Source organism: Colossoma macropomum, unplaced genomic scaffold, assembly GCF_904425465.1.
Source record: "Colossoma macropomum unplaced genomic scaffold, Colossoma_macropomum, whole genome shotgun sequence".
In the NCBI taxonomy this organism is placed as follows: Eukaryota; Metazoa; Chordata; class Actinopteri; order Characiformes; family Serrasalmidae; genus Colossoma; species Colossoma macropomum.
In genome coordinates, this window is record NW_023494809.1 from 9,651,955 (window position 1) to 9,672,700 (window position 20,746).

At 38.4% G+C, this 20,746-nt stretch overlaps 1 protein-coding gene across 1 annotated transcript in view; it reads right to left on the reverse strand.

The window, feature by feature from the left end:
* csmd3a (CUB and Sushi multiple domains 3a) overlaps positions 1-20,746 on the reverse strand; it is a 457,456-nt gene that overhangs the window by 78,009 nt on the left and 358,701 nt on the right. Inside the window, exons 53-56 of the mRNA XM_036558514.1 lie at positions 16,503-16,676; positions 13,722-13,895; positions 9,538-9,723; positions 5,341-5,514 (exon numbers count right to left, since the gene is read on the reverse strand). Coding sequence (XP_036414407.1) covers positions 5,341-5,514; positions 9,538-9,723; positions 13,722-13,895; positions 16,503-16,676 — 708 coding nt within the window. The remainder of the gene's footprint in view (positions 1-5,340; positions 5,515-9,537; positions 9,724-13,721; positions 13,896-16,502; positions 16,677-20,746) is intronic.

The window sequence follows — 20,746 nt, forward strand, 5'->3', positions numbered from 1 at the left end:
ACTGAAAATCCACTGACTCTAAACTCATTTATTATAGAAGCCAAAGACTAGCTGCTGAATTCTTTTAAAAGGGTTTCAAATACATGATTATCAGTGGTGAATCATGGCTACTAGAGCTAGGCCTTCAGTACGAGCCATAAACTTAAAAAAAAAACCTTTACTATAACGTTCTACTAGCCCTGGATTCTAGTAGTATGTTATCACTAAGCTAGCGGCGAGTGGCATGAACAGTTTTTGGCTAGATTAAAAACACGAGACATCTGAAATCCGTAGTAGATATATTAGCACATATTTTACCTTAAGCCAGTTTGAACACATCAGGTAAATTTACACAGTTTACATAAAATATGTTAACACATCCTCTATGGAGAACACACCTTTTACATTTCTTTAACATTTTCTGCAAACTTTAATGCGCAATTTCTATTTATTTGCTGAGTTTAATTAACTAAAATAGTTTACTATGCCCAAAAATAGTTTAAAAATAGTTTACTAAGTGAGGTCTATAAACACACGGTTTGACAAGTCTGCTGTGGAGGAACTCCAGTGGCCTGCACAGAGCCCTGACTTCAACCCCACTGAACTCCTTTGGATTGAACTGGAACATCAATTGTGAGCCAGGCCTTCTCGTCCAACAACCACACAAATACTCATTTCACTGAATGATCAACTAAAGAAAATTAATCGGAACATCCCTTGTCAATGTGTTTTCTATTTTTTTCTACTAATGTACTAATGTATAAATTATGTATAAATTAATTAATTTTATTCTAATAAAATATGTATAATGCTGCTGTCAGACCAAAACCTCGTATCTCCAATATCTTTAATGTACTTCAATGGAACCAGATGTTTTTACAAGTAATTCTGGGCCTTTCTTTTGGTCCAGTCATCTTGAAATTTACACACAATATAAAGGACAGTAGGTTTTTTCAAATTAGGTCAGAAACTGAAAAACAACAAAAATGGAGATACAAAAAATTTTGGTCCGACAGCAGCGATAAATCAGTTATCAGAGATAGTAACTAATATGTGCACCCATATACAGACCCTTAGAGTTTAACACAGCCAGAGTGAACTGGTCTCAACTCTGTCATTCAACAATTGCAGCCTGCTGTTGGTTTGTTCTGGTTCGTTAGAGGTGCCATTCAGAAATCCAGGTGAAAGTGTGACAGAAAAAAAATCTGATGGGACAGGAAATGCTTGAAGATTGAGTGCATTGAGGCTGGAGATCAAACCAACAGGCTGAAGACTTTCACACAGAATACAGAAGCACTTTTCAGAGAGCGAAAGGACAGGGAGACTGAGATTGAGTGACATGCAAGAGAGTCAGAAGTACTGAAAAAAAGAAAGGGAGAGATTAAAAGAATAAAAAAAGGATACAGTTTTCCCCTCTTAGCCCAAATGTAATTGATCAGTTTAATGTCTGGGGTCTGAAGTTTGCTTATTTAGTTTTGTATTAAAAGAATAGATTGATTTTGCTCATAGAAGCGTATAAAGCTTATAAACAGCATAGTGTAGTATGTTAGCACACAGCTAACAGTGCATGCGCATGAACATTTTCTAAATGTTCAAACACAGATTGTAAAAGACATTTCATATTTGATTTGAAGCTTGTAACAGACATTGATATATATTTTGCCTTGTAGCAGTTTTACACCGACTCTTTCAGTAAAGAGTGCTGGCATAGAGCAGCTGCTGTTTGCCATTCCTAACAACTAACCGACACCAAGTTAGACTACAGCTCATAATCACAGTCAGTGACGTATCTACTAACTTCCAGAATGTTTTCCTCTCAAAATTGGTCCCACTTATTGCTGTCTAGCTTGTTTGGCTGTGTCTTCCCAGATACAACAGAGAGAAAAATTCTGATAAATTCAGATAATTTTCTATAAGGCATTTTCAAATTTTTTTATTTTGTTCTCAACCAAAATAATAACGATGAAAGTAGGGTTTCTCTGTAGATGTACCAAACCACAGCTAGAAATCACAGAGAGTTGGTTTAATTAAGTGTTTATTTTAATACTTCTAAATACTTCAAAACTAAAATAGACGTGCTTATATATTTGCCTTAGGCTAACTCTAATTTTAGCTTACAACAAGCTCTGTATCGCTCAGCATAAAATATCAACAGCAGAAATTAATCTATTGGGCTAGATCAGGGGTTGGCAACCCAACTGATAAAAAGAGCCATTTTGTCCTTTCAAAAAAAAATCTATCCGCCTTGGGAGCCACAACATTTATGTCCATTTATTCAAGTAAGGTTTTACTATCTTGGGAGTAAGTATGTCTCAGTATGTGCTAATGTACTAGTATAGGCTTATTCAGCTATAGCCGCTTTTCTCGCAAACTCTTTCCAGAAAAGTAGAACAGTTTCTTGTAAAATGTCTCTGAACGTTCCACTTTTTACGAGACTGAAGTTGCTTTTCATTTACCAGCTTCTTGTTCAAATTTTCCTGTTCCATCTTAAACGGAGCCTGAGGCGCCAGAATGTTGCACCACTTAAGGTGGAATGGAGAACGGCGAATGAGAAACTGACTTTGACAGTAAGTCCACTTGTTTCCAAATTATGGATGTCCGTCTTTAATCTTTGTCTTTGCTTTTTTGTTAGCTACTAGCTAGGTGAGATTGTTGTCTGTGTTGCTATGTGACCAGCAGTCTGTGTGCCAGCTTTCAGGGTTAAAAGATGAATTAGCAGTTCTACATTAACTCCAGCGTTTAAGAATACTTATTGTTAAAACAATGTTTGAACGATCAGCAGAGCTTTATTTTACTGTAAAGGAGGATTATTTTATTTTTACCTAAAAATCTAATGCTGCTATGGAGCCGCAACAGGGCAGTAAAAGCCACCTGCTGTCAACCCCTGGGCTAGGCTTATGCTGAAAGCTACGCTGCACAGTGGCAAAGCAGAACATTGTTGCTCTGGTTTTGTTTTTACAGAGCAATAGTGACTGAAGAGTGCTGCCAGAGTTTTGTTTTTGTAACAGAAGTTAACATATATTTTAGGTAGCAACTGTACAGTGACTGCCTCCGTAAAGAGTCCTGGCATATAGGTGCTGCTATTTTCCATTCCTAACAACTAACTGGAACCTGGTTAGACCAAGGCTTGTATTTGCAGTAATTCGCAGTGATTTGCAGTGGGGACAGTCGTGGGCTGGAGGTTAGGGTGCCAGCTCTGTGACCGGAAAGTCGCCGGTTCAATCCCCTGAGCCGACAGCATGTGACTGAAGTACGCTTGAGCAAGGCGCCTAACCCCTAACTGCTTCCCGGGCGCCGCAGATAGGGCTGCCCAACACTCCGGGCAAGTATGCTCACTCTCCCCTAGTGTGTGTGTTCACTAGTGTGTATGTGGTGTTTCACTGCACGGATGGGTTAAATACACAGCTCAAATTTCCCAATTTGTGAGACTAATAAGGGTCTCTTAATCTATCCAGAACCCACAGAACATTTTTTGTCTCAAAATTGGTCCCATCTATTGGGAAAAAAAACAAAACTTGAAGTTTAAAATTGCACATTATGCATGCGTGGCTGCCAGTTCCTGTCACTGGTTTAAAATGTGCTTCACATCAGTTTTTAAACATAACAGCAAGTCTACCTGAGATCAGACACAGTGTGATGCAAGTGTGTGATGATCTACGCACAATGCTAGCGAGTGACTACGAGCTTCCATTACTTGTTAGCTAAGTTATCCTCAAAGCTACAGTGTAAAACTAAAGAAGCAAACTTTACATACCAAACATGTTTTGGTTGATTGACTACATTTTGAGTAAGAGGGGAAACTGAGCAGAGCTGAATTTTTGCTGAACTTTTCCTTTAAGAGGAGTGAGGACAGAGTGAGAGAGAAACAGAGAGAAAGAGAGAGAGAGAGAGAGCACAGAGGAAGGTCTGTATGCACAAAGCTTGTGGAGGAGGAGGAGGGAGTGGGTGGAGCTTCTTTAGATGAAGTGTTTCTGGTTACAGGGTCACAGAGATAGCAGATGTGAAAGCGGAGGGAAGCAGGTGGACGTGGAGAGAAAGAGAGGGAGAGAGAGAAGGAGATGGATGGAGGGAGGGAGCCGCCAGCTTGTGAAATCGAACGGGTTTTTATGCTATCTGTCGTTAAACGTGAGCGAGTCCAGGCCAGAATTAGTGACGGTCTATCAATTAGATAAATGATCTTTGAGGGGCGGTGCTATCCAAACACAGACAGGAGTCATTACTCAAACGCATTTAATTACCACACATACACCACCAGTCTGTTTGACTCCATACAGTCGTATGCAGAAGTTTGGGCACCCCTGGGCAAATGACTTGTTGATTTTCTAAGAGAAAATAAGTCAACACATCCTGTACGGACAACACACTTCTGCAAAGTCACTGTTTATTTGCTGAATTGAACATTCATTCATTCATTTATCTTCTAAGCTGCTTGTCCTCGTGGGTCGCAGGGAGTGCTGGAGCCTATCCCAGCGTTCAGAACTCAAAAGAACACTGTGATTTTTATTTTAACATATTAGAAAAAAAATTAACATGAAATATGGCCTGAAAAATGGCACAAAATAACGTTTACATAACCACTGTAGACATTTTGGAAACAAGTGCTGAGGACTGATGAAGTGAAAATGGAACTCTCTAGCCACAAAGGTAGGTTCTGATGAAAAAGGAGCACCATTTGATGAAAGGAACACCTTGCCAACTGTTAAGCTTTGAAGTGCATGTGTTATGCTTTGGAGTTGTGTGGCAGCTACAGACATTTAGAGCACAGCACACTACAGATGTACAGAGCACTGGACTGCAGATGATGTCACCATACACAATAAACCCAGATAAGTTAAGTTTAAAATAGTGTTTACTTCACTTTTAGTTCAGCAAATTGACAAAGTATGTAATACATATCTGGGTGCTCACACTTTTGCGCAAGACTGCAGGCGTTAAATTCACTTTTTGATTTGTCTTAGAAACAAATTTCAAACGTAAACATAGACCTTAATGCCTTTAAGATCACGTAAAGCATCAATTCAATCTAGAGTGTCTAAACTTTTAACTGCTACTCCAGGCCCATCTGCTTCCTTACAGTATTCTATTTTTCTTCTCACACTCTCTATCTCGTCCTCTCTCTCCCTCTCCTCCTTTAATGTCACCAGTCTCTATCTCCAGGCAGAATAAAGAGATAAAAATGGCTCTAAGGAAAAAGGCAGGCGGCACAATTCCTTATCTTGAGCGCTGAAATGAGCAGGCCTCCGGTGTGACTAAATCCGCCTCTACTGACCGCTACCCTCGCTGACACAAAGCCTACACTGGTAACCCTGATAACGGCCAAAACGCACGCTCTCTCCAGCGCCGTCCCAAAGGGAGACTGACCTGAGCAGTGGGGCAGTGAGCCGCTCCATTGGCCGTTGAGTTGGCAGGTCCGTCCAGAGTCCCCGATCAGCTGCCGACTGCCTGTGCAGGTGTAGCGTACCGCCGAGCCGAAGGTGAACTTGTCTCCGATCAGGACGCCGTGGGGCGGAACACCGGGGTGGCCGCAGTCCACCTCTGAAAGACGGACAGAGGGGTCAGCTGGGTCGTTGAGACCGCAGAACACAAATATAAACTTCTGGTCAGCCAACTAAACTTCTGCTTTTAAACTTCACATGGTCCATATTTTATGTTTGCCATATTTTCCTTTTTCCCTGAAGACCACTTGTAATGTGTGGGTTCGCAGTTCATTTGTACATGACCATTTTCCAACCTCTCTTTAACTCACAATTATACAGACTGATTTTGTTACTCTGACTTTAAGTAAATGTAAATGATCTCTGTTATGATTGGCTGCCTTCCTTATTGAAAAAGCAGTCCAGTCTAAAATGTGGAACTAGCTGTTAAGTTTAAACTTAAATGCTCAGAGAAAAATGATCTTCAGTGCTTCCTTTTAGATGTGTTCATCCTTTTAAAGGCTGCAATGATTTATTGTTTCCTGACAGCCAGGAACAGCACAACTGTTAATTGTTTTACACCTGTTAACTGTTTTGCCCTCATCTTCCACTCTAATAACTCTGTCTGCCGGAACAACACTCTACATCACTTCAACCAGTGATGTCGCAGTGAGTTTAGTTACCATATACAGAGTGTACAATAACTAAAGTAGAGTATATTGTTACATTATGTAATGTATTGTGCAAAAACCGAAATACAATATGTATTATGGTTTTTGCACAACAATATGATTCATTTTTTAAAAATCAGATTCCAACTGCCAAGATAAGAGAGGCTGGTGCAAGCATAATTGATACAATCAAGTAATTTACATAGAAGGCTACGACAAATATATTTTAATATACATGAAGTGTAAATGATTATGTTGCAGCATAGGTATATATTTCTCAATATTTTGTGGGTTTGTCATTTAGGAGAATTATTGAGTGTTTTTCAGAGAGCAACAGTAACCATTCTAATATCACAAATATTTGTAAAAAATAAAATCTATCTGTATCTGATTCACAGTAAGTATTGTATCAGCATCAGAACAATGAATATTAATATGCATATGCAGACATCCAGGGATGCAGGAAAGCTGACATTTTAAGTAGCATACAGTCACATGCAAATGTTTAAATACTCCTGGTCAAATTACATGTTTTGTTGATTTTCTTAATGAAAAAAGTTACCACATTCTCTACAGAAAACAAACTTAAAAACAACATTTTTCTGCTAATTAGCTGAGTTTCACATTCTGGAAAAAAAATTAAGCATAAAATCTAATGTCACATAATGTTTTTTCCTGATACATTAAAAACAGCAAATAAATAGTAATTGTGCATTAAAATGTGCAGATTTGTGTCTCTGTAGAAGATGTGTTCACTTATTTCCACTTTAAAAAAAAAACAAAACGTCAATACACTTTCACATCCCTCTATATCTCAGGATTTTAGTGATTGAGTCCTTACACCTAATACAAACTGATCCACTGTCTTCCACTGTATTGTAAAACTGCTGAAACATTTTACTGACAATAACAAAATAATAAAGTCAATTTTGTTGTTTTGATATTTTGTTTGTCACTTATGTGAAAAAGCTAAAAATTGTACGAGGCACAGGAAATGAGGTCATTTGAAGCGGGTTCAAATAGCTTCATCTGAAATGCACCTGAACAAAAGCGATGATGAAAAAGAAAAGACTTCTATGCTATTCCGGAGAGTGATTGTCTGGCAAGGGAGATCAACGTCCTCATTAAAATTCCACTTCCTGCTGCGGTGTACAGTCTCCAAACACACAGATAAAGAGAAACAAGAAATTTCGCACGCTTGGGAAAAACAGGAATGCCAGGCGGCGGAGAGAGCAGCCGAGCCGAGCACAGCGAACCGGGGACAGGGGAAGTGCAGCGAGGAGCCAGGTTCCCCAGGTTATGTACCAATTACGAGGACGGGGGTGGAAAAAAAACGCGGCAAGAGCCAATTATACTGCCTCACAGGCAAATGAGCACATCTCCCTAACTAAGCCTCAGCACCAGCCTCTGCTACTGAAGCCCACAGAAAAATAAAAAAATATATTCATGTAATTACTGGATTTTTTTTCTTCTACAGCAAAAAGTGTTAAGATTTAGAGAGGGAATGTTCTGTTTTCTCCAACTTCTCAGCTTTAAAAGTTAGCTCTGCTCTTTTAATCAGAAATAAAAATCGCTTTACTGGTAAGCTTTTTGTTTAGTGATTGGGTTTATATTGGGCAAACGTGCCCTGGAGGCCATTCCTAAGATGAATAAGATGAATGTCTTTGGCATTAAAAGTCTCCAAACTTCCAAACTATGTCCACTTCAAAAACCCAAAGAATTTTCAAAATTCTCCTTATAATGAAATTTTTACTGCAAAGTCATTCAGAGTGGTTTGATGTGAAATGCTCTGTTCTACAGAAACTTACTAACTCAGAAAGCTATTACACAAAATGGTTACAAATACACTGATACCTGAGATATTGTTTTACAATAGTTCTGAGACACAGTTTTGCATTGAAATGTACATTTTTAATCCATTCATGGTGGAGAGGTGCATCCAGGGTGTTCTAAGACAAAATAGTCCCAAAAGAAAACCACTATTTTACTATCAACATCACATATAAAACTCATGTAGGTTCACTGGTGGTTTTAGATGTACATAAAATGGCTATATTTGTGTTGTAGACATTGTGACCCTTGTGACCCTTACAGACTCTTTACAGTGGTGATCACCACCACTGTAAAGAGTCTGTAAGTTTCTCTACTGTGAACTATTTCACACCAAACCACCCTGAATGACTTACATCTTAATAGTTTCCAAGCAAAAATTTAGAAAACTCACTAGATTTCCTTTTAAAAGCTCCTATGCAGTTTACATGGTGTCCTTAGTAAAGGTTTTGTGTAATTTTGTTCTGTTTTGGTTGAGACTTTTTTTTGCAAACTACTAAAAACTATGATTAAAAAACTCATCAAATGTTTATTTAGTTGTTTTTGTTGATATATGTATATATACAATAACTTCTATGATAAAGACAGAAATAGTACACACTAGACACTAAAATGGAACATCAAGATGTCATTGAATGATAATGTATTTATTTACTCTTTATTTAATGTTATGTTATTGTAATTGCAGTTGTTTTATCAGTATTTTTGAAATGCGGCACATTCTGGAAGCTAATTTTATAATTCTACTTGTAATTCTGTAACTTCTGGATGTTACATTATTAGAATCATTTAGTACACTGATGTGCAACCAGATGGCTGATTCTAAACTTCTGAACAGTAGTAATGTATGCAAAGACAGATATTTCAGAGAGAACTGTTCTACCCAGGCAATGACAAGCAAGACTTGAGTTTTATGTTCCTGGCTTCATTTTATCTCTAGCTTTTTGAAACACCTTGTTAAGTGAACTTCCACTGACCACAGATACATGCTTTAAACCAGGCATGTCAAACTGGGGAACTTTCAGGCCAAAGCATTGCAGAGATTAGTGTTTTCCCTCATCTAATGCTCTGAATTCTGTTCGTGAACGCCTTGCTAATCAGCTTTGACCCGCGAGGACTGGACTCTGACACATGTGCTGTAAACAGTTCTTTCACTTGAAAAGAGCACTTTTCACTCATGGTGGTGAACCTGCATTACACTGAGCTTTAGAGCTGTCAATATTGATTACACTAGTAATTGAGTAATCTACTCACTTTTAATGATTAACTGAGTAAAATGAGTTTTTTAAAGGGTCAATAATAACTCAACACAAAATAACCTGTCCAAGCGTGCTGAGCTGTGCACTGACACTGCATTAACAGCAGTTAGCACTTCACTTTATTGAGTAAAAATACATATGAATGGCCATATCCATCAGACTGCTTGTTACTACAACCAGTAGAAGAATATGGAATATGCATTATCATCACATAAACTGCCAACTGATCATAGTTGACTCACTGAGATCATTATTTAAATCGAGAAATCAAGGTATTCAAGCAGTAATGACAGCCCTATTGTGCTCATTTTTCTAAAATGAACTAAGGTGACCTAGCCAAGGGTCAAAATAACAAAGGAGAAGAAGGGAACTGTAAGAACATACCAATGCACTCTGGAAGCGGCCTGTCCCAGTAACCCACAGGCTGGCAGGTCAGAACCGATGCCCCAAATAGGTAATAGCCAGGATTGCAGTCAAACGACACCACTGTTCCAAAAGTGAAGTTTCCAAACTCTATTTTACTCTTCCGTATAGAATTGGCTGGTATTCCGGGATCAGTACAGTTAACAACTGTGGAAAAAGCAAAATTAAAAAGAAATAAAACACACTGGTTGGGTTGGCCAAACGTAACATTGTATATACAATAAAGAAAGGCTCTATAAAGGTTGCGTTTAATGAATCTGAAATAGCCTAATTATTCATAATTGCCTTTTTAATGTGTAACGTGCATTTACACTGCCACCTGTGTCACTGTATATACAGCACTGTTATTTTAATGCACAATTAGAACCTCCATCTGTCATCACCTACTGAGAAGTGCTTAAACAAACCACTTGAACCAGTAATTACTATGAGCCATGAAACGTCCTGTTAAAACATGGCAAAACATTACACTAAGGAAATATCACATTCCAGTATCATTATCTCAGCTGGAACAATAAATGCATGGGTATAGTTTCTACCTGAAAAATCCCATTATAGAGAACTTCAGGTATCACACAAACAGTACTGTGCAAAAGTCAGAGACCATCCTGCATTTTTTCAATTCCAGTCAGAAGGTGGTGGTGTTCAGAAGTTCAGAAGTCTAGATCTCAAAATCACTGAATGTGGGATGTGAAAAAATATATATTTAGCTGTTGAGGCTTCATTGTTCTTAAATACGTTTTCAACTTTTATTTTTCTGATGCTGAAATTAATACATTTTACAATCTTTGACTATAACACAGTACAGCATATACACTGACCAGCCAATTTATTAAGCACACCTTGTTCTTACAGTCTTTGTCTATTTTAGCTCGACTTACCATATAGGAGCACGTTGTAGTTCTATAATTTCAGACTGTAGTCCATCTGTTTTTCCGCATACTTTATTAGTCCCCTTTTATCCTGCTGTGTACTGCTGTGTCTGATCCACTTGTATCACCGCAACACACAATAGAGTGCTGAGAATGATCCACAACCCAAATAATACCTGAAGGGGGCTAACAACAGCTTGTAATTGTAGAACTACAAAGTGCACCTATATGGTAAGTGGAGCTGATCAGATGGACAATGAGAGTTTAGACACAATACCTAATGAAGCTGCCGGTCAGTGTATATCTCTCCTCTTCGACTTACAAACACAAATGTGATGTGGATTCCAATAAAATCTCTTGTTTCATTGAGCTACAAATAAGAAATAATTAATATAAAATACAGGTCTGTTAAAGTGAACACGTTAGTAATTTCTTTAACACTGTCAGCCTTTTGCCCAATGACTGCTGGGATAGGCTCCAGCAACCCCCGTCACCTAGTAGTATAAGCAGCTTAGACGATGAATGAATGAATGAATGAATGAATGAATGACTAACTTATATAGTGTAGATTGAAATGCTATAAGCTAGACACCAGAAGATATGTTGAGTTGTTGTAGTCAATAATTCTTATTAAATTTTTCTTCCAAAAGTTTTTGGGAACACTAAGACCTTATTAAATGTTAGGGGTGGGAATCTCTAGGCACCTCACGATTCGATTACGATTCAGAGGCTACGATGCGATTATAAAATGATTATCGGTGCATCTCGATGCATCCTTCTTTTCTATATAGCATTTATATTTTCTCACTGTGTGAGCTCAACTTTCGAGTTCAAGTTTCAAGTTTATTTGTCATTTGCAGAACATGTCAGGACACTTATGCATTGAAAATGCTTGTGGTGAGACTCTAATTACTCTACAGAAAGTAAATAAGTAAAAATAAAAATACAAGAAAAACCAACTGAAATATATTAAATATACACAAAATATACACAGAATATAGAGACAATATACATTTTAAAGTGACTAAGTAACTCTGTGTTACTGTTATTTAAAGTAACTTGGTACTTTTAAAGCAAAGTATTTGTAATGATCCATAATGAATTTACTCCCAATATCTTTTTTAATAAATCAAATGGAAGTGATGTGGCAAGTGAACTGGAAGGCTCTCATTCACTGCTATTGTTTGGAGCAGGAGAAGCTGCTGCCACTCATCTGCGATAAAATGCGCAGTTCCGGTGAAATAAGATCCAGTGGTGATGGACGTCCACGCAGCACATGTTACAGCTATTCTACCCGTTTTCCTCAGTGATTTTATAACTTCGGTTTTGGTCTCGTTGTAGGTCACCTAGCAATGATGCGTTATTCGCATTTATAAGCAGCGCAGTTGGTTCCCTGGTACGTTAAATCTGCAACGAGAGACTGTCAAACACTAAAAAGTGGCGAAGCTGAGATCGCTTCTCTTTCGAATTCTCCCGTTCCACCTTAAATTTACATTCGGCGCCTCGGTTAGAATTTAAGGTGGAACGGGTAAATTCGAACAAGAAGCTGGAGAATGAGAAGCGACTTCAGCCTCATAAGACAGTCGAACGTTGAGAGACATTTAACTGATCTACTTCTGAGGAAAAGTGTCCTGGCGGAGATGGGAGGAAAGCGGCTGTAGCTGAGCTAAAGCTTAAAGCAGAGCGAAGTGAATCTGTGTTTTTGTTTATATTGTTTAGTCTATACTAGGAGATTAACACATACTGAGACATACTGGACATTAAATGTTGTGGCTCCCAAGGTGGTTTGATTTGTGTTGAAAGGACAAAATGGCTCTTCTTATCATTTGTGTTGTGACCCCTGACCTTACCTGGCTTTAATGCAGAGGGAGCCGGTCGGATTTCTCGCTCGTCCAGTGGTGTTTTTGTTATGTGCCGCCACAGACTGTCCGGGCGCTGCACTTACCCACTTCCAAGTTCCGCCTTTTGCGTTCCGTCAACATTACGTTATAAATTAAATATTTAGAAAATCGATTTTTAACGTTTGTGAATCGATTCAGAATCGTTCACGTCCGCATCGCGATGCATCTAAGAATCGATTTTTTCCCGCACCCCTATTAAATGTTAAATAATTTATCATCTATTTACAGTAATTCCTTAATAAGTTATCTGCCTGAGATTTGGTCACTATGTTTTCATTATATGAGGCATTCTAGACATTAATTTTATTTAGCTTTTTAACCTATGTACATGGCCATATTTTATTGTTTATTTTCTTCACTATGTTAAATACAGAAAATAAACAGTAATTGTGCATTAAAATGTGCAGAAGTATGTTCTCTGTAGAGAATAAGTTAACTTATTTTCACTTGGCATTTGACCAGGGGTGGCCAAACTTTTGCATACGACTGTATATGCTCATTGGTTGGAACATGCAATCACTGTTGCTCTCACTGGACGTTGATGAAAACAAGAAACTGCATTTACTCTGTGATTTTCACTCTATGATTTACATGTTCGGGTTCATGTGAACTCCATTTATGTGATGAACATAATGTTAATGAATTACTGAAATTAATCTATTCTGATGAAGCTTACTTTGTCCACTCCACTACAACAGTCTGCACTGCCTTTTGAATAAAAAAAAATCTAATTTAAATGAATAAGACAAATGGGTAATCTTTTCATTACATGGTTCACAAGGCCAGGGATACCAGCAAACATTGTTTACTCACATTTAATTTCCTGCATTCACATGATCACCTGTGTCACCATAAATATAGTGCTGTTATTTATAGGCTCAATTAGAACTACTCTCTGTCATCACCTTCTGAGAAATGTTTACCCAACCAGTAATTAGCATGAACTATGGAACTGCTTACCTAAAACAGTACAAAACATGACACAGGAGCACAGATGTTTGCTGTGTGTTTGCAGCTTTTTTCCAAACTATTAGAATCTATCAGCCGTGTATGAGCATGTTGTAGATGGAGCCTAAATGGGCACGGTTAAGCCCAATTTAGAAGGCCAAGAGCTCTTGTGTGTACAGGTCACCAGGCAGGGGCTGAAAAGATCTCATCTTATCTCCTGATCCACAGGGCAAAAATTGTCACAATTCAGGCCAATGATTGGGAAGAATTACCCTTCGGCTCGAGAGAAAGCCTGAGAGCGCTTGTGCTGAAATTGGTCATTCCTGCACTAAACGAAGTGGCGAGAAAAAAAAAGACCATTTCCATCAGCGAGGCTGTGGTTAAAGTTAGACTTTAATGAAAGCTGGCTTTGCGGAGAGCTCACCTCTGCAGGTCGGGGGCTGTTGGCTCCATTGCCGGTCAGCTTGACACTGGGCCTGGTACGGACCCTCCAGGATGTAGCCATCATTGCAGAAGAAGTTAACTACATCGTTCAAGTTGAAGCCGTCACCGACCGTACGACCGTAGATAGGACTGCCGGGGTGACCGCAACTGACAGCTGTTGAAGGATACAATGGCCCTTATTTATCACAGCTGCGCATGGCCAAATCTGATCATGAAATGTGTGCAAGCAAATTTTAGTGTAATATTTTATTGACCTGCTTGATTTGCATCAACAACATCAGTAATACCAGTAATAAATTAAAGCCTTAATGAATAAACTGACAATAATGTACCAAAAACAGCCAAAGTTCATTTTTATATGATGGTTTTCTAATAATATTTTAGAATTAAAGGCCCATATCATGGAAAACCACTGCTGATGTAGTATGTGAACATTATTCAAAATGTTCCCTTCACTCACCACTCCACACAGTGCATACATGGAACCTAGACTGCAAAAATAGCCAATTTTGAAATCACTGTCAACCATTTAAATCATTTTGTCAGTTTAGCCCCACGTTCATGCTGAAGTTATAAGGAGTGTTTCAGCCTGGGCTGCTTTCTGAATGAGGCACTATAAAGGTCAGCTATTTAGAATAGAGTTCACTCCCATATATCAGTCTTAAAGACATGAAAAAAAAACTATTAATTCTGTTTACTTATGAGGGATATTATGAGGGATAAAGAGAGGTTGGCAAATGATCATGTAAATATGAATTCTGACTGTTGGAAGATGAACCAAGGGGAAAAAATGAAATGCAAAAAAAGCTTTTTAAAAGGCTTTTTTGTCATTACTGTGTCTTTAGGAAATTACATCTGTTCTGACCGCTTTGTATTGTGCCAAAGTAAGACTGAAACTCCTGACACTGCAAACATGATAAATTCAAAACAGGCTGTTATTGCAGTTTACCGTCCACATATTGACTGTATGGACTGCATGGACTGAGGAGTGAATGGTCATTTTTGAAGATTTAGCAATGTTTGCATACTTCAGAAAGGTTAATTAATGTGACTATATTAACACTTTTGTTACCTTAAGTATATGTACTTATCCTATATGTAACGTGTACTATTATAAACATCCAATAGAATCTAGTACTGAGGCTGACAAACATCTCTGCATTGCAAATGCATTATGCATCCGAAAGTAACCAGACACCCTTTCTAATTAGTGAATTCAGCTACTTTAAGCTCCATTGCTGACAGCTTGTACACTCTCCATACAAAAGCACTGCTAATAAATGGGACGTTCTGGAGCAGCAGCACATGAGCTTAAAGTCACCATGTCCAATTCCAAGTGTCTACTAGGGCTACAAAGCCCCCAGCATTGGGCAGTGAGCACACTGGAGTGAAGAAGCTCTATCCAGTACCTTTGGGATGAGTGATCAACATCAATACATGACCTCGCTAATGCTATTGTGGCTGAATGCAATCAAATCCTCACAGCAATATTCCAACATCTAGTGTAAAGCCTTCTCAGTAGAGTAGAGACTGTTACTGCACCAAAGGAGGAAAAACTCCCTACTAATCCCCATGAATTCAGAGGAAATGTTGGATAAGCAGGTGTCTATAAGCGTTTGGACATCATACTCCTTCTTCTGTGCTCAATCCTTATTATCTGCAGGCCAATGTAATGAACACTTTTTTAATTCCTTCATTTGAGTCTGTTTTGGCCAAAGGGTTTGCTTACTTTCTGTGTTTGTCAACCTAATCCAGTGTATCGGGCGTTCTCAATCCCGGCCTCCAGGACCCTAGAGCAGTAAAAACTTCTGTTCTACTCCAGCGCCCAAAACACCTGATCCAAGTAATCGTATTTCCAAAGCCCTTGATTACCTGGCTCAGGTGTGCGGCACGCTGGAATAGAACAAAAGCAGGGAGAAGCTTAGGGCTCCCTGCAGACTGGATCGAAGAGCTCCACAGTTGGTAATACAAGGTCCCTGAGGGCCACTGTAGTGCACCAGTTTAGTGTTTTCCCTGCCAGTTCCAAAACACTTTACTCACCTGATCAGCTATTAGCCTGTTAATACACTGTTAATACATAAAACTGTGGAGAGTCATGTTCATTTCATTTTCATTAAATAATTATTAAAATGCTTTGTTGTGAAGCAACCTTAGACTTGAGAAGGGTGCTGTACAAATTAAACTTATTATTATTATTATTATTATCATTAAGGATGTACAGCATCGGAATTGGCTAAGGCTAAAAAAGAAAATAAATAAAATATAATAAAGCTAATAAAAATTGGCCTAAAAATCTGTGAAGAATTTCTGTAAAGAAACGAGAATTTGCCATAAAAAATCATGATCAATGCACCTCTAATTATGATATTATATGTAAGTGTACAATTACATTTTAACTACACAGTTGGGGGACTGCATGTTTATCAATTTACAAAAATTGAATACAAATCACAATAAAACATCTCCTATTTAACACAAATGTGATATGGATTAAATTTGACATCTGTACTTTCCACACAATTTCTCCACTTGTTTGAAAGAGCTATAAATGAAGAACAATTATTATAAAATGTGCGTTATGATTTTTTAAAGTTATCGCCAGCATGATTAATAATAATGACTAAACTTTGTAATGCTGCACCCCTCCAGGTTTCAGTCGTCTTGGTCATCGCTATGCCTCTGCCAGAGACATTCGGAGAGAGTTCATTTTGTTTGTCCCTCCTACAGCGCAGTGGACGTGAGGGCAGTAGCGGTTACTTACACACGCAGGATGGGAGCAGTCCTGACCAGGTGTGGTCCTGCTGGCAGATGCGGACGGACGAGCCGATGAGCCGGAAGCCAGGACTGCACTGGTACACCACCGTATCTCTGTAGCCGAAATTCTCCCCAATCACCTGCCCGTTCACCATGCCCTCGGGTTCCCCACAGTGGCCAGCTGGAGAGAACAGACACAGGCTGTATACTACACTAATGCTATAAGTAATCTCAACACTGCAAGATCTGGACAGGTTAGTGCACAAAATACTGTGTGTTGTAATGGACTGATGTTGCCATGCCAACATCCTATTAAGCTGCAACCTTGTAGGCTATTTTGAAATATATTTCTCTGCGATGATTTTTCTAAACTTCCCAGACATGAGTAGTTCCTTCCTTTCCACTTTGCACTGACAATAGTGTCCATCAACACAATACTCAAAAATCGACTGATTATAATTATATGTATTGGATATTCTGACTATACTTTTGAATGCTGTCTGAATTTTAATGCTACTTACACAATACATATCGACTTGATTCAGGGCATGGTGAATACAAGTAAGTGCTTCCTGTAGCTTCCTTCACATTTAAAGTGGAATTACACCATTTTTCAAGATTTCAGAATAATTAATTAGTTAAGATGTAAGCAGAGTGGTTTGTTGTGAAATGCTCTGTTCTATAGAAAATTACAGCCAGAATTGTTCTCAATGGTGGCAGGAACCAGACGTCTAAAGAGCCTCTAAGAGCTCCCTCACAGAAAACCATTAGATTGAATGGTTATAAACGCTGCCTGATGCCTGAGATATTGTTGGAATGAGCATTTGTAGTAAAATATATTTAATAAATCTATGCATGGCAGAGAAATACATGCAGGATGTTGAAAAGCAAAAACATTCCCAAACTATTTCACCTTATGAACATTACATATCGCTGTTGTTGGAAGAAAGCCTCATATCTTCAAAATAATGGTAACTACACAGGAGAAGGGAAAAAAAAACCTACTTTACTTTTAATGTAAGTCAATGGAACCAGACTTTTTTCCAAGTCATTTCAGGCTGTTTCTTTTGGTCCATTCATCATGAAATTTACACACAATGTAAAGGGTAACAGGCACTTTCAAATTATGCCAAAAACTGAAAAACGTCAAAAAAGGAGATACAAGGTTTTCTTCTGACAACCACGATATAAAAACTCTGCTTCACTTGTGGTTTTTGGATAGTAAATAAAATAGCGTTGTTGATATCGTGATGTCTGGTTCCCATCACCACTTACTGTCCTGTACCATTTCACACCAAACCACTCGGAATTACCCTTTAAAAAAGTCAAGAAAAATCTTTTCTCACATAATCCAATGGAATGTTCACCAACACTGCAATTTAAATAGGCTTGACAAAGCCTGCTTATATATCTAGAACTCATCTTATGGTAGTAAAAGCCACCATTATCTTTACAGCAGGTACATGCAAAGATGAACCAGTTGGAGGGTACAAGTGTCCTCTTGGTAGGTATGTATAATAACTGTTTTATATGGTCCTACTTCAAGATCTATTTCAATGAGGATCAACCTTGCCCTGGAATAGTAGTAGGTTTTATAAGCTTTGTCACTCGTGTGCGCCCCATCTGGTGTAATGTGGTAATAACTTGCTAAACCAAGATTACACCAGGATCTGTGGAGCTCTTAAACAGTTACTCATTTGGTTGTAGCACAGAGAGTAATATAATACCCTCAGCCTTGTATGCTAGAAATTAGGGTCCAAATCCCAGTTTGGGTTGCAAAGCTGTAACTTTTGGCTGTCATGGGAACAGCTACACTTCTGAAACATAATTGCACTGTCTCCCTTAATAAGAGTTTCTGTGATATGCTTTGCATTAATTTGATTTTAATTCACATCTATGTTACCCTTTTTTTCTCCCTTGAGCCAACAGAAATGTATGCATGGGCCTGCTTTCAGCAGCACAGCCATGCAGTCAACTTAGAACAAATATGTCAGATTTGGACGGGGTGAAGATAATAATAATTATCTTAGTGCACATCCCCATGTAAAACTAATCCCGTCTGATTGACCACCCCCTCACCCCGACATGTCTTTGGTACTCACGGAAATTAGTGATTGCAACAGTTCTGTCGAGGCGCGGCATACAAGCCCACCGCAGATGGTGTTTCTGCGCAGCGGCATTGAGGCATCTGTTATGCATAAGGCAGGTGTTTGGGGATAGCTGAGACGCTCCTGCGAGGGATCGCATGATGGAAAGCGTAATGTAGAACAGAGCACCGCTTAGACAAGACATGATGAGGAGCGAGAACGCCAGGATTTGGAGGGGGGTGGGGGTGCAGATCCGGAGCAGCTTGCGGTGCCGTGTGATCTGACTGATGATACGATCAGTCTCACCAGGAGAGCCCTCACACTTCACCGAGCCGCTGCTAAGCTAACGCTCAAAAAATGCTGCGCCCAACCCGATTTCCTATACCAATTCTTTCACTTCATTTCCTGTCACGCTTGTTTGAAAGTGAATTCTTTCCCCGCGCTCAGAGAGAGACATGGGCTCCAGAACAGCTTAGGAGGTCTTTCAGAATATCAAAGCAGTTTTAACGGAAAGACACTGTGGAATGTGTCCTGGTGAGGGTAGCTGCGTTTTCAAACCTTTTTAGCTACACAGGCGCTGAGAGGTAGTTTATGAAGGTACTTATAAGGCATGAATGTTACCTTGATTTTGAGGAAATAATCACTAATTACAGTATCACCAATACATGGCAACTAGTTTGAATGAACTTAACTTATTTAGAGAAGGAGAAAGAGTCATTAACATGTAACTCATATTAACAATAACAAAGAGCAAAGCGACGGAAAAAAGCAACTTTAAAAACGAGGTATTTCATAATTTAAGCATAATTCATTTATGTAAAGTTATTCACAGTGGTTTGATGTGAAATGGTTCACTGCAGAGAGACTTACTGACTCAGATTTCTTTACAGTGGTGGTGATAGGAACCAGAGGTTGTGATGTCTACAATACGAATATTGCCATTTTATTTACTATCCACAACCACCAGTGAACCTACACAGGTTTTCATTTAAAATAGTGGTAAATCTGAAAAAAAAAGGCTTTTTTTTGGGAACTATTATGCCTTACAACTCCCTGCATGTAACTCTCCAGCATGAATGAATTAAAAAGGAAACACATTTTTAGGCACATTTTTATCATAAAATAATGTCTCAGGCAGCGTAGTCATAACCATTTTAACTTTCTGTAAGGCAGCTTTCACAGACATTTCACCCTTCTTACGTAGAACGCTTAAAGAACATTGGTATTGTTAGAAGTCAAAGAACATTTTTTGGTAATATAGAAAACTATTTGCTAAGAGTGAGGTTTGGACCCACCAGTGGCAATGAAAAAGGTTTTTTCACACCTGCACATCTTCTTAACAAAAATGGTACCAAAACCAAATGACTCTGGAATGCCATTTCATAACATTATATAATAACATTTTAAATACTGAGAAAATTTTTTATGTTAAAATATGTAAAATACTGTGGAATTATGGGTAAAATGACAATAAGTGCCAAGACAATGTAAATACATTGCACAGAATTATAGAACCATATAGATCTTCAATGGTTCTTTGCATGGTTAAAAGCTTCTTCATCCTGATTGAGTACTTGTTGTTTATGGTTCTTTAAAGAATCCTCTTAAAAATGGTTCTAAATCGCACCAAAAAGGGTTTCTCTATTGTTACAAGTCAAGGAACCTTATCGGTACTACACAGTACCCTTTTTGCAAGGAGTGTACAACTTCATAATAACTCTTTACTAAGTACTAAACCACAGCCTGTAACAAGCCTGGGATTTTAAGGGGTTAAAGAACCTCCACAACATGTAAAGGTTCTATGTCAATTAAAGTATTTTCCTAGAACCATATGCTCAAGCCAAGAATTATTCAGAAATTTCATTTTGTGTATTATCCACATGCAAGATATGCTAACTGTTCCCCACTAGAAAAGATATATCTACAGTTTAAGGCAAATGTGATGATTTATGGATGCAATTTCTACAATGCTAATCAGGGCCCATTCTTCCGTTATCTGTTAGCTAAATTAGCAATGTAGCCTTAGTGTAAAACTGAAGAAGCAAAGCTAGAATACAAAACAGAAAGTCTTGGCTGATGGATTACAATTAGGGTAAAGTATAAATTAGATTTTTTGCCAGACATTAAGCCACATTAGCTTCATCTCTTGCAACCCTTTAAAAGT